Source organism: Colobus angolensis, unplaced genomic scaffold (genome assembly GCF_000951035.1).
Source record: "Colobus angolensis palliatus isolate OR3802 unplaced genomic scaffold, Cang.pa_1.0 Scaffold181, whole genome shotgun sequence".
Lineage (NCBI taxonomy): Eukaryota > Metazoa > Chordata > Mammalia > Primates > Cercopithecidae > Colobus > Colobus angolensis.
The window spans coordinates 620,068-634,041 of NW_012114944.1; the positions used below are offsets into that span (position 1 = coordinate 620,068).

Sequence of the window (13,974 nt, forward strand, 5' to 3'; positions counted from 1 at the left end):
TTATCATGCCAGCTGACCCCGCTTTGTCCACAGCTAAGATGGCAGCAGAATGCTATGTCACAGAAACAAGACAAGCTAAATGGATGCCCACTGCATAGTCAACAGGTCCAGCCTCACAGTGCACACACCCTGAGCTACAGCTGCTCCAAAAGGCATCTTCCCCACAACCTCAACGCCAAGCGAGGAGCATCCAGACTTTATCTCAGTCGTTTTGTTCTTTTTACAAACTATAGAGATATACAGTTGATAACTCAGGATTTCTAGCCAATAACCATATAGTTAACACCACCTTACAAAAAAAAGAAAATGCCAGAAACATCTTTAGATGCCTTGTCACACCCACAGCAAAGTGCACAGAGTGGGGAGAACACAAGAGTGCCTTTTCATTTTAAAAGTGTTTGGAAATATGTACACCTTTGATGCAGTTTCAGGGTGCTCCAGACACCCATGGCCACTTCATGTAAACCACTGACAATTTCTAAAGCACTTTGAGAAACTACAATACAATCGTGATCAAATTTTGTAATTAAACCTAATGAGGGCAACAGACACTTCTCAAATAAGAGATGTGTTGAGTACGGCGCTCCTCTACTCTAAGTATTCACAAGGAGACAGATAAACAGTTTCTTTGTTCATCCTCATCCTCCTCCTTCTCTTCTTCCTCCTCGTCTTCTTCATCTTCCTCTTCCACATTTTTCCGGGCAACTTTAGCAGAACCCTTTGTGCCATCAAACTTTCCTTTCAACTTACAGTCAGCAACATCCTTCTCATACTTCTCCTTCAGCTTTGCCGCCTTGGTGATGTAAGACTGCTTTTCACTGTCATTTAAGTTCTTCCACATCTCACCCAGCTTTTTTGCCATGTCTCCAATAGAGATGCCGGGGTTTGTGGATTTGATCCTGGGGTGGAATTCTGAACAGAACAGGAAGAATCCAGACGGTGGCCTTTTGGGGGCATTAGGGTCCTTCTTCCTCTTGCCTCCCTTAGCTGGTCCATGATCCTTCATTTCCCGATCATAGAGCACTTTATCCGCCTTTGCCATTTCATCAAATTTAAATTTCTCTTTTCTGGACATTGTCTTCCACCTCCCAGAGTACTTCTTGGAAAATTCTGCAAAATTGACAGGGACCTCTGGGTTTTTCTTCTTATGTTCTTCTTTGCATTGGAACAGGAATTAAAATAAATTAAAGAGGCCAGGCGTGGTGGCTCATGCCTGTAATCCCAGCACTTTGGGAGGCCGAGGTGGGTGGATCACCTGAGGTCCGGGGTTCGAGACCAGCCTGAACAACATGGAGAAACCCTGTCTCTACTAAAAATACAAAAAATTAGCTGGGCATGGTGGCATGTGCCTGTAATCCCAACTACCCCAGAGGCTGAGGCAAGAGAATGGCTTGAACCTGGGAGGCGGAGATTGCTGTGAGCTGAGATCATGTCATTGCACTCCAGCCTGGGGAACAAGAGGGAAACTCTGTCTCAAAAAAAAAAGAAAAGAAATTCAAGAAGATGTAAGCAAAAACTCAGTTGTATGTAAGAAAACCCAATTCTCCCTGAGAAAGAAGAAAAGCTGAAGTCCTCTAAAAATTAACTGCCTATTTTTCTGTGGCTAGTAAGCCTTATCTCTCCCTTTCCCAGGAATTGTGAAGACTCTGTATCTCTAGCTGTGCAGCTGCAAGGTCACTAGGCAGATAATCGCAAGTCATAAAACATGTTGCTCCTTGAAAAGTAAGAAATGATGTAATGCATGTCCTAATTAAATAACTGTCTTTATTTCTTGCTTCTGTAATATGCTTCCCCCTGCACAGATCTCCCCCCACCCCACAAAATGCTTAAAAGGTAGCTTGACTCTTTGTTCGGGCTTAGTCCTGTGGATGTTAATCCGACTGGGCCGGTGCACCTAAATAATAAATAATTCCTCCTCCACCCGTCGGTCTCTCTGATTCCTTCATTATCCCACTGCAGCATGTCTGCACAGAGAAAGCATAAGCAGACATCTTGGCCTTTGGAGGCCGGGCGGGGTGGCTCAAGCCTGTAATCCCAGCACTTTGGGAGGCCTAGGCGGGCGGATCACAAGGTCAGGAGATCGAGACCATCCTGGCTAACATGGTGAAACCCCGTCTCTACTAAAAAAAAAAAAAAAAAAAAAAAAAAAAACTAGCCGGGCGAGGTGGCGGTCGCCTGTAGTCCCAGCTACTCGGGAGGCTGAGGCAGGAGAATGGCGTAAACCCGGGAGGCGGAGCTTGCAGCCAGCTGAGATCTGGCCAGTGCACTCCAGCTTGGGTGACAGAGCGAAACTCCGTCTCAAAAAAAAAAAAAAAAAGAATCGTCTATGTGTATTTGAGAAGAATATGTATTCTGCTATTGCTGAGTATTCTAGAGATGTCTATTAGGTCTAGTTACTTTATAGTATTTTTTTTGTTTTTTAGTTTTTTTGTTTTTGAGATGAAGTCTCGCTCTTGTCCCCCAGGCTGGAGTGTGATGGCGCGATCCTGGCTCACTACAACCTTCGCCTCCCAGATTCGAGCGATTCTCCTGCCTCAGCACCCCTGAGTAGCTGGGATTACAGGCGCACGCCACCACGCCCAGTTAATTTTTGTATTTTTAGTAGAGATGGAGTTTCCCATGTGTCTGGTCAAAGAGGCTTTCTGGTTAATGTTTGTGGGACGCAGAGACAACAAATATAAACAAGTGCCTGGCCTGGGCAAGGAGAAGTTTTGGTTTGGGCCTTTTTTTCCAGTTTTAGCAGGGTCTGTGATGGGGCTGGGCATTATTCAATCTTTGCCAAATGATGTTCTGAAACCTCTTCCCGTTGGAGGGCACAAGGGCAGAGCCCTGTGAAGAACAGACAGGCATGGCCAAGGCACCTGTGTACCCGACAACGTTGGGAAGTCCCCCTTCCCTAGGCCGAAGGCTGTCCTTTTTTTAGGTGAGCCCTCTCTAGAGCCAGACTGAGGAAAGGACAGTCCCTGGCGTTCTGGAGGCAAGGACAGTCCCTGGCGTTCTGGAAGAAATACACATTGACAAGCGGGAAAGTCCCAGACCTGCTGGGAAGACAGGATTTTGCAAAAAGACAGACATAGGTTTGAAGTCTGACTGAGGAAAGACAGAGACCCTCTCATATTGTTTTGTATTGTTTTATACTCAGTACCTGTTTTAAGAAAAAAACAAGGAAGTAAAACCAAAGACAGCCAGCCAGGCGCCAGGTCTGAAACCAGGCCTGGGCCTGCCTGGCCTAAACCCAGTAGTTAAAAATCAACTCATAACTTAGAAACCGATGTTATTCATAGATTCCAGACATCGTATAGAAAAACACTGTGAAACTCCCTGCCCTGTTCTGTTTCTCTCTGACCACGGATGCATGCAGCCCCTGTCACGTACCCACTGCTTGCTCAAATCAATCACGACGCTTTCATGTGAAATAGTTAGTGTTGTGAGCCCTTAAAAAGGACATAAATTGTGCACTCAAAGAGCTCAGATTTTAAGGCAGCAACTTGCCAATGCTCCCAGCTGAATAAAGCCCTTCCTTCTACAAGTCGGTGTCTGAGAGGTTTTGTCTGCGGCTGGTCCTGCTACATGACCACCTGCCTGTCTACTGGCTGAGAGAGTCATATCTAATTCCTGCTTCTTCCCAACTTACTCTAAATCTGAAAATGTTTAAATCTCAGCCCTAAGTGAGGAGACCCCAGGAGAAGCCAAAGGAGGGGTGGAAGGGAGGGACAGAGACAGAGGGAGGAGAGAGGAGGAGAAGCGGGGAGAAGAGGGGAAAGGGAGAGGGAGAGGAGTAGGGAGAGGGGGAGAGGGGAGAGGGAGAGAGGGAGAGAGGGAGAGAGGTGAGGGAATAAAAGTGGGAGCCCGGCTGCAGGGCCCAGACCAGCCCTACCAGCTAGTAAATGATGTCCTCCAGGCAAAGAGAACATTGTACTGCAGGCAGGAGCCGAGCTGACCTGGACACTCGAAGTCAGGGGCCCACAGACAGAACTGAGAGGGCTGTACATTCAGTAAAGAAAAAATTACACACTTATTTTCATTAACCCCTAACTAAACTTCAGCTATTCCTTCAGTTAATGTATGCAACAAAGTAGGGTGTATCAGAGGCACCTGTGACTCTGGCGCAATTTGAATCTGAAATATTTTCACTTCCCACTGCGTTTGTTGCAGATACCTTGAAATTTCTTACATTCGTCACTTCTTCAAAATCGTCATTGTTATTAGAACGACTGCCAGATCTTATCACGCAATGCATTAATAAAGTAGTGTTTATCTTGCCTGAGTTTGTTTACATTTTAATAACTGTATTTCAATACAGCAGGTTCTGTCTGGAATCCTTTGTGCTTGTTTTAGGCATGAAGAACATGACTCCAAGAATCCGTCCATCTGCCTCCCCGGGCTGCTGAGCACGGCACATGAAGGTGAGAACTGAGGAGGGCAGCTGGCAGGGGGGAGGCTCTGAAAGCACAGCTGTGTGAAGGTCCGGTTCAATATCCGCTTCAGAAGACACACAGCCCTTTGTTGCTCACGTCTCTTGCTGTCTAAAGTTGATCAAGGGCCAACTTAGAGAACAGGATGGAGCTGTGGAGAGGAATGGGTAGAACGCCACGGAGATATTGAGGAAAAAAGGCCATGGCTAATACTCCCACCCCAGCCCCAGCATCCAGGCACAGGGAATCTGAGCCCCGCCACCCGCATCTGCGAGCCCCTGACAGACTCAGCAGGTGTCAGCTTTTTTGAAAAGAGAATGTCTCGCTCTGTTGCCTAGGCTGGAGTGCAGTGGTGCGATCACAGCTCACTGCAGCCTGGATCTCGGCTTTCAAGTGATCCTCCCACCTCAGCCTCCTGAGTAGCTGGGACTACAGGCGTGCACCACCACGCAGAGCTCATTTTTTTTTTTTTTTGAGATGGAGTTTCCCTCTTGTTGCCCAGGCTGGAGTGCAATGGTGCCATCTCGGTTCACTGCAATCTCTGCTTCCTGGGTCCAAGCAATTCTCCTGCCTCAGCCTCCCGAGTAGCTGGGATTACAGGTATGTGCCACCATGGCCAGCTTATTTTGTATTTTTAGTAAAGACAGGGTTTCTCCATGTTGGTCAGGCTGGTCTCGAACTCCCGACCTCAGGTGATCCGTCAGGATCACTCAGGCCTCCCCAAGTGCTGGAATTACAGGTGTGAGCCACCATGCCCAGCCACGCAAAGCTACTTTTTTACAGAGGTGGGAATCTCACTGTGTTGCCTAGGCTGGTCTCAAACTCCTGGCCTCAAGCGATCCTCCGGCCTGTAATCCCAAAGTGCTAGGATGACAGGCATGAGCCACCGTGTCTGGCCACCGTCTGCCTTCTAACTCCTAGCCTGCTTCTATCACATGCCGGGGAGCTACCCTGTCTGCTGAAGAAAGCTGAGACCCTAAACGTCTTTTGCTCAGGAAGGTGAAGGTGAACTTGGTGGCCTTTACCCAATGACTGCTGATATTTGATCCCTGAGGGAATGAGCCAAGGCTCAGCACCCAACACCCACTTCAACTCTGCAGTTTCCCGGTTTCATTAAGAAGCCTGTTGTTGAGTCTGGCCATGCGTTAAGGACATGTGGACTCTTGGAGCAACCCCGTTTCTCTAGCATCCTCCCAGGGGATGGGTTGGTGTGGCCACGAGACAACAGGAAGGGTGTGGGCCGGAGGGGAGAGGTTTCTTGGCAGCTGGCTGCCCTGGAGCTCTGGGAAGGTTTGACCATCAGGTTTACTGCACCAGGAATATTTCATTCAGTTTCCCCCAGCCAATCTGTAGATTAAGGAGAAATGGAGATTATAGGAAGATAATCGCAGTGTGGACACAGCCTCAGGTTTCTTTTTTGGTAAAATTGATGTTTATTACACAGGGGCATAGTAAGTAAAGCATGCACTTCATTTTTCAGTTTTCCTAGAATCCAGTGCTGTTTAAAACAACAACAACAACTGTTTACTCACTTAAGAGCAAATATATACGTTGTTGGATGAGGAAGAAAAAGTTCCATTGGGACTGGGTGTGGTGGTTCACACCTGTAATCCCAGCACTTTGGGAGGCTGAGACAGGAGGATTGCTTAAGCCCAAAAGTTCGAGATCAGCCTGGGCAAGATGGTGAAACCCCGTCTCTACAAAAAATACAAATATTAGCTGGGCGTGGTGGTGTGCGCCTAGTCCCAGCTACATGGGAGGCTGAGGTGGGAGAATCATTTGAGCCTGGGAGGTGGAGGCTACAGGGAGCAGGAGGTGACCAGGAGCGGGAGGTGACAGTGAGATGAGATTGCGTCACTGCACTCCAGCCTGGGCGACAGCAAGACCCTGTCTCAGAAAAAAGAAAAAGTTCCATTGCTCCCCACCACCCAGATGAATGCCACCCAAAATAGCTCCTGAGAGGATCGGGCCCGAGTGGCGGCTTTTGGGAGAAACAAACCACAGCTGCCAGCTATGGGGCACCAGCTGCACCACATCGTTCCATTAGATCCCCCGCAATGCCGAGGCAGGAACTAATCAACTCACTTTCCACAGGAGGAAAATAAGGTTTAGGGAAGTTAAGAAGCTTGTTTCGGGCCGGGCGCGGTGGCTCAAGCCTGTAATCCCAGCACTTTGGGAGGCCGAGACGGGCGGATCACGAGGTCAGGAGATGGTAGACCATCCTGGCTAACACGGTGAAACCCCGTCTCTACTAAAAAAAATACAAAAAACTAGCCGGGCGAGTGGCGGGCGCCTGTAGTCCCAGCTACTCGGGAGGCTGAGGCAGGAGAATGGCGTGAACCCGGGAGGCGGAGCTTGCAGTGAGCTGAGATCCGGCCACTGCACTCCAGCCTGGGCGTCAGAGCGAGACTCCGTCTCAAAAAAAAAAAAAAAAAAAAAGAAGCTTGTTTCTGCCACACACATCTTACCTTCTGGTTTGATTTTGTGAGAAAAGCCTGGTTTGTTTGTTTGTTTGTGCCGGAGCACGGTGCACATTTCAGTCCGGAATGAGGGAGTATGGTTAGGGGAGGCGCGGGCGCCTTCGCTGTTCAGGTGTGTGGTGTTATTTAAAGCACACCGCAGCGGCTCCGGGGAAGCCTGGGTCCCAGCCCTGCCGCTGAGCTGCTGCTCGACCTGAAGTAGCTCCCTTTTCCCAGCGTGCCTCAGTTTCCTCTTGGGAAGGCTCACTACCGGCTGAAGGTGAGTGGACTGGGGAGGCAGAAGGGGACAGAGCTGGGGTACAGGCCGGCAGACGGTGGAGTGTGGGAGAGGCTGAGGCGGGGGGAGTCCGGGGGTAATGGGGTTCCAAAGAGGGGGGTGAGTCCTGGCCTAGGAAGTCAGGTTCAAGGCGCTGGTGTCCCAGCTGATCCCTGGACCTGAACAGGGACGTGTTCCCTGTCCTGCTTTGAAGTCGCGTCCTGGGCGTGGGCAGCCAGAGAAAGGAAGCGTTCTCCCAGGGCTGCAGCCCCACCCTGCTGGGCTGAGTTCTGTGTTTAACGGAGGGAGGAGGAGGAGAGGGATGAAAAGCTGGGTCTTCTGGTAGCTTTTTATAATTATTTCTAAAATGCTATATTTGGGTATTTTCTGCTTCTACAAATAAAACATGCTTATTGTAAAAAATTCAAAGAACAAAAATCTGAAATTGCTGGAAATGTTTTCCCAGGGATGCTCCTAGAACAAACTATTAATTATTAGGTGCTTACTGTACATGCTTTTTTACTCCTTTATTTTCCTTTTTTTTTTTTTTGGTAACATATGAACATGTTTATGTTAGACAATATAGAAGTATTTGAATCCAAATAGTACAGTTCCTCTTCCCCTCCTTTCAACCCCCTGGTGTGGCAGGCAAGGCCTCAGGATTGCGGGCCTCCATAACAATTGTTTCCGCACTGTGCAGTGAAGTTAAATGTTAAAAGCTGATAGAGCCAGTGTCCTTATACAAAGGCTGTAATGTAACAAAACCCCACCCAGAGTTTCGCCTAGGCCTTTCCTGGGCCTTAAAGCATGACAGAATAACGAAGGCATTCTTAACAGGATCTGTTTAGGATTAAACAAATTTTATCGGGGATCTGAAGAAACTCCCCAGCCCTCCACAAACAAATTTATTGGAGGTGGAAAGGAACTCCCCAAACCTTCGTGATTTAGCAGAAGACAAAATAAGGGTAATCACTGCAGCACCTGGACCCATTTAGATTAAGTAAATTTACTGAGGCTCCAGAGGAAGGTCTTCAGGGCTGAGACCTTAGTTATAGATTAGAAGTTAATCACTTATGTCTTTAGATAAATGCACACTTACACGTACACATAGAGCTTAGAAGGTATATAAGCTCTGGAAAACTTCAAAATTTTGAGTTGGTCTGGCGATAATTTCCAGGCCTTTTCCCTGCACCTGGTTACAGAAATAAAAACTCTCCTCTTTCCCAGTTTATCTGCATCTCAGTATTGGGCTATGAAAATAAGCAGCTTGCCCCTCGGTGTGATCTGGGAGCACCAGCACCAAGCACTGGGCAGTGGGAGGGTAGCTTCTGGGCAGTGCCCCCCAGCCTGCTCCTTCCTGCCTCTCCACCTCCCAGGCAGGTCCTCCCACCTCCCCAGGGGTGTGGTAGGGAGGGCTGGGGAGGCCTCAGCACTCCACTGACTCATCAACCCTTCTGTCCTTTGATGGGTAGGATGCCAGCAGACCTGGTTTCATAATATCTTAGTGTGTTCTGCATGTGTGGTCCAGCTCCTCCCTTGGGATGCAGGGGAACTATGCATCTTTTATGTATTCTCAGACTTTGAGGTGTCAGCTGAATTGGAGACAAATAATCCCATCTTAATGTCCAGTCACATAACTATACCATCATTTAACTGGCTTTCACTGATGGACATTGGGTTGTTTATGTGTGTGTGTGTGCAATACACGTCACATCTGTGTGTGAGCTCCTGTGTTAGTATTAATATTATAAACAATGCCTCTCATCATGCCACCTGACTTCAACCTATACTACAGAGCAGCAGTAACCAAAACGGCATGGTACTGGTACAAAAACAGACACGTAGACCAACGGCATAGGATAGAGAGCCTAGAAATAAGGGCTACACACTTACAACCATCTGATCTTTGACAAACCTGACAAAAACAAGAAATGGAGAAAGGATTCCCTATTCAAAATGGTGCTGGGATAACTGGCTAGGCATATGCAGAAGATTGAAACTAGACCCCTTCCTTATACCATATACAAAAATTAAGATGGATTAAAAACCTAAACATAAAACCCCAAACTATAAAAACCCTGGAACACAACCTAGGCAATACCATTCTGGACATAGAAGCTGGCAAATATTTCATGACAAAGAAGCCAAAAGCAATCGCAACAAAAGCAAAAATGGACAAATGGAATCTAAAGAGCTTCTGCCCAGCAAAAGAAACTATCAACAGAGTAAACAGGCAACCTACAGAATGGGAGAAAAATTTTACAAACTAGGCATCTGACAAAGGTCTAATATCCAGCATCTATAAGGAACTTAAATTTACAAGAAAAAGATAACCCCATTAAAAAGTGGGCAAAGGATCTGAACACTTTTCAAAAGAAGACATACATGTGGCCAAAAACTACATGAAGAAAAAATCAACATCACTGATCATTAAAGAAATTGAAGTCAAAACCATGGTGAGACACCATCTCATACCAGTCAAAATGGCTATTAAAAAGCTAAAAAAGAGGCCGGGCGCGGTGGCTCAAGCCTGTAATCCCAGCACTTTGGGAGGCCGAGACGGGCGGATCACAAGGTCAGGAGATCGAGACCATCCTGGCGAACACGGTGAAACCCCGTCTCTACTAAAAAAATACAAAAAACTAGCCAGGCGAGGTGGCGGGCGCCTGTAGTCCCAGCTACTCGGGAGGCTGAGCCAGGAGAGTGGCGTAAACCCGGGAGGCGGAGCTTGCAGTGAGCTGAGATCCGGCCACTGCACTACAGCCTGGGCGAAAGAGCCAGACTCCATCTCAAAAAAAAAAAAAAAAAGCTAAAAAAGAACAGATGCTGGCCAGGTTGCAGAGAAAAGTGAATGCCTTTACACTGTTGGTGGGAGTGTAAATTAGTTCAACCATTATGGAAGACAGTATGGTGAGTCCTCAAAGACCTAAAAACAGAAATACAATTCAACCTAGCAATCGCATTACTGGGTATATACTCAAAGGAATACAAATTATTCTATTATAAAGACACATGCACACATTTTTGTTGCAGCACTATTCACAATAGGAAAGACATGGAATCAACCTAAATGCTCATCAGTGGTAGACTGGATAGAGAAAATGTGGTACATATACACCATGGAATACTATACAGCCATCAAAAAGAATGAGCTCATGTCCTTTGCGGGAACATGGATAGAACTGAAGGCCATTATCTTTAGCAAACTAATGCAGGAACAGAAAATCAAATACCTCATGTTCTCACTTATAAGTGGGAGCTAAATGATGAGAACACATGGACACATAGAGGGGAACAACACACATTGGGGCCTGTCAGGAGGTGGAGGGTGAGAGGAGGGAGAGAGTCAAGAAAAATAATTAGTGGATACAAGACTTAATGCCTGGGTGACAAAATAATCTGTACAACAAATCACCATGATACAAGTTTACCTATATAACAAACCTGCACATGTACCCCTGAACTTAAAATAAGTTAAAAAAACAAAAAATGCCTCAGGCATTGTAGCTGCCAATTCTTGTAAGCGATTGTCACTTTGGCCTCCCTAGACCTCTAATCAGTCTCCAAACAGGTTCCCCTGCCCTGCTCTTTAAACTGGGAGAAGTTTAGCACTGGGCCTACCCAGTGTATGTCACAGGGCTCTGAAAGCATCACATTTACTTAAACATTCTGGTATAAAAGGGGATGTAATGTAATTACTATGTACTTAAGAGAGATAAATTGGCTGTCTGGACATTTCTCCATTGTTGTGAGCTATTTGCTGTTGGTGCCAAACCGCCAGGCCTGGCAGAGTCCATTCACAGTCATTCCCCTCTGCCCTCAGGAATATTTTGATAGGAAATCTTGAAATGTACTCTCTGTAGTAGCCAGCGTCCAAGACGGCCCCAGGGGTCCCAGCCTCCTGATATCCACACCCTTAGGCAGTCCCTTCCCACAGTGCACCAGGGTTGGCCTCTGTGACCAAAGAATATGGTAAAGGAATGTCAAGTCACTTCCACAATTTAGGTTATAAGGTTACTATAGGTTATAAAAGGCTTGAAAGCTGAGTGCCATGGCATGTGCCTGTAATCTCAGCTACTTGGGAGGATGAGGTGGGAGGATCCGTTAGCCCAGGAGTTTGAGACCAGCCTGGACAACATAGTGAGACCCTCATCTTAAAAAAAAAAAAAATCCGCTGGGTGTGGTGGCTCACGCCTGTAATCCCAGCACTGCGGGAGACCTGAGGTCAGGAGTTCGAGACCAGCCTGGCCCACATGGTGAAACCGCGTCTCTACTAAAAATACAAAAATTAGCTGGGCATGGTGGCGGGCACCTGTGATCCCAGCTACTCACGAGGCTGAGGCAGGAGAATCACTTGAACCCGGGAGGCGGAGGTTGGAGTGAGCTGAGATTGCACCACTGCACTCCAGCCTGGGTGACAGAGCGAAGACTGTCTCAAAAAAATTGGGTTTCTCTGGCTGGGTACGGTGGCTCACACCTGTAATCCCAGCACTTTGGGAGGCTGAGGCGGGTGGATCACTTGAGGTCAGGAGTTCAAGACCAGCCTGGGCAATGTGATGAAACCCTGTCTCTACTAAAAATACAAAAATTTAGCTGGGCATGGTGGTGCACACTTGTAATCCCAGCTACTCAGGAGGCTGAGGCAGGAGAATTGCTTGAACTTGAGAGGCAGAGGTTGCAGTGAGCTGAGATCGCGCCACTGCACTGCAGCCTGGGTGACAAGAGTGAAACTTGGTCTCAAAAAAAACAAAAAAAAAAGACTTGAGCTCTCTATCTGTCTTGCATAATTTGCCTTGAGGAACGGGGATGGATACTGGTAGGCAATGAAAAATGTTCATTAGACAAAATGTCTAGATCTGTAAACCCAAGAACTTAAGAAGACGATATTGCATCTCTTGATTTAGAAGAAACTGAATGCTCTCAAGGGCAAAATAATCGATTTTTCATTCAGTGCTAAGTTTCAGCCACATATCATTAATATGTGAATGATTCCAGGACTTTCTCTACAGACGGTTGGAGGTGGCTGCACACAGGAAAGGCATTGGTTAATGAGCCTGCATGTGGGTGTACCATAGCTGGCACTTTCATTCTCACTCAGTTATTTGCATCCCTTTGATCCTGTGAAGTATCTTCTTATCCCCACTTGCTAGATGAGGAAATGATGCCTGAAGAGGTTATACGAATGACCCATGGATACATTGCTAATTAGTGGCACATCCCTGGTGTTAATTAGGATTCTCAATGAATTGGAGTTATGTTAGCTAAGTCAAAACATGGGGAACTGGTTGGGCGCGGTGGCTCACCCCTGTAATCCTAGCGCTTTGGGAGGATGAGGCAGGCAGATTGCTAGAGCTCAGGAGTTTGAGGCCAGCCTGAGCAACGTAATGAGATCTCTTGTCTCTACAAAAAATTTTAAAAATTAGCTGGGAGTGGTGGCACAAACCTGTGGTCCCAGCTACTTTGGGAGGCTGAGATGGGAACCTAGGAGCAAGACCCTGTCTCAAAAATAAAAACCAAAACATGGGGAATTTGTCCTAAGGATCCATGGAGCTTGAGAGCTGAGGTCCAGGTAGGACACGATCAGGGACTGAAGCACCATCGGGGTGCTCTGTTTCCCCTTCTGCTCCTCTCTGTCTCTGCTCTGTTCTTTCTTCCTGCAGTCAGGTTCTCTCTGCTCCTCTAGGCCTTGCAGCAGGTAAAGGTGGCCACTACAGTCACTGTTTTTTTGTTGTTGTTTTTGAGATAGAGTCTTGCTCTGTCACCAGGCTGGAATACAGTGGCAAGATCTCTGCTCACTGCAACCTCTGCCTCCCGGGTTCAAGCGGTTCTCCTGCCTCAGTCTCCTGAGTAGCTAGGACTACAGTTGCCTGCCACCACGCCCAGCTAATTTTTGTATTTTGAGTAGAGGCAGGGTTTTGTCATGTTGGCCACGCTGGACTCGATCTCCTGGCCTCAGCCTCCCAAAGTGCTGTGATTACAGACCTGAGCCACCACTCCTGGCCATCACTGTTTTCATCCTCCCTCAGTTCCAAATGCTAGAGAAGGCACACCCCATGGCACAGGGGGCAGGTCATATCATACAAAATAGACGCTGACCTGGCCCCGCTCCCAGGGCCTCAGCAGATACAGTCATCATGAGCTGCACTGATAGCCCAGAAGCAGAACTTGCAACTTGCGTTGCAGATCAGCAGCAGGCAGTGAGCTCCTGTGAGCTCGGCCAGGGGCTTCCCACAGGTGGATTGCTGTGAAAGGAGCTTTGTGCCTATGACTTCTGCCAGCTTCCTTTTTCTCTCCTCATGGGTATTTTGTCCAAGCAGCCCCTGTGGCTACTTATTGTGCAATTCACAGAGCGCACTGAGGAGCCTTAAAGAAATAGCTGCCTGGGGCCGGGCATGGTGGCTCACGCCTGTAATCCCAGCACTTTGGGAGGCCGAGGCAGGTGGATCACGAGGTCAGGAGATTGAGACCATCCTGGTTAACATGGCCTCGTCTCTACTAAAACTACAAAAAAAATTAGCCGGGCGTGGTGGCGGGCGCCTGTCGCCCCAGCTATTCAGGAGGCTGAGGCAGGAGAATGGCATGAACCCAGGAGGCAGAGAGTGCAGTGAGCCAAGATCGTGCCACTGAACTCCAATCTGGCTGGGCAACAGAGCAAGACTCCGTCTCAAAAAAAAAACAAAAACAAAAACAAAAAAAGCAGTGCTCCAGGTAATGCAGTGCGTAGCACCCCCAGGTCTATCTGACTCCAAAGTTCACACTCTTCACCAAACTTAAAAATACACTCTAGTGTCTTTCAACAAAGAATCCGGAAAAAAAAAAAAAA

The 13,974-nt window shown here is 47.5% G+C and overlaps 1 protein-coding gene across 1 annotated transcript; it reads right to left on the reverse strand.

Annotated features, from left to right (window-relative positions):
* Positions 1 to 208: 208 nt before the first annotated feature.
* On the reverse strand, positions 209 to 6,950 carry LOC105509975 (high mobility group protein B3-like). Its single transcript, XM_011939517.1, has 4 exons — positions 6,884 to 6,950; positions 2,862 to 2,998; positions 1,955 to 1,997; positions 209 to 1,155 (listed from the first exon to the last, which is right to left on the reverse strand). The coding sequence occupies exons 1-4, from the start codon at positions 6,948 to 6,950 to the stop codon at positions 602 to 604; spliced, it is 801 nt and encodes a 266-aa protein (XP_011794907.1). The 3' UTR covers positions 209 to 601.
* Between the last annotated feature and the right edge of the window lie 7,024 nt (positions 6,951 to 13,974).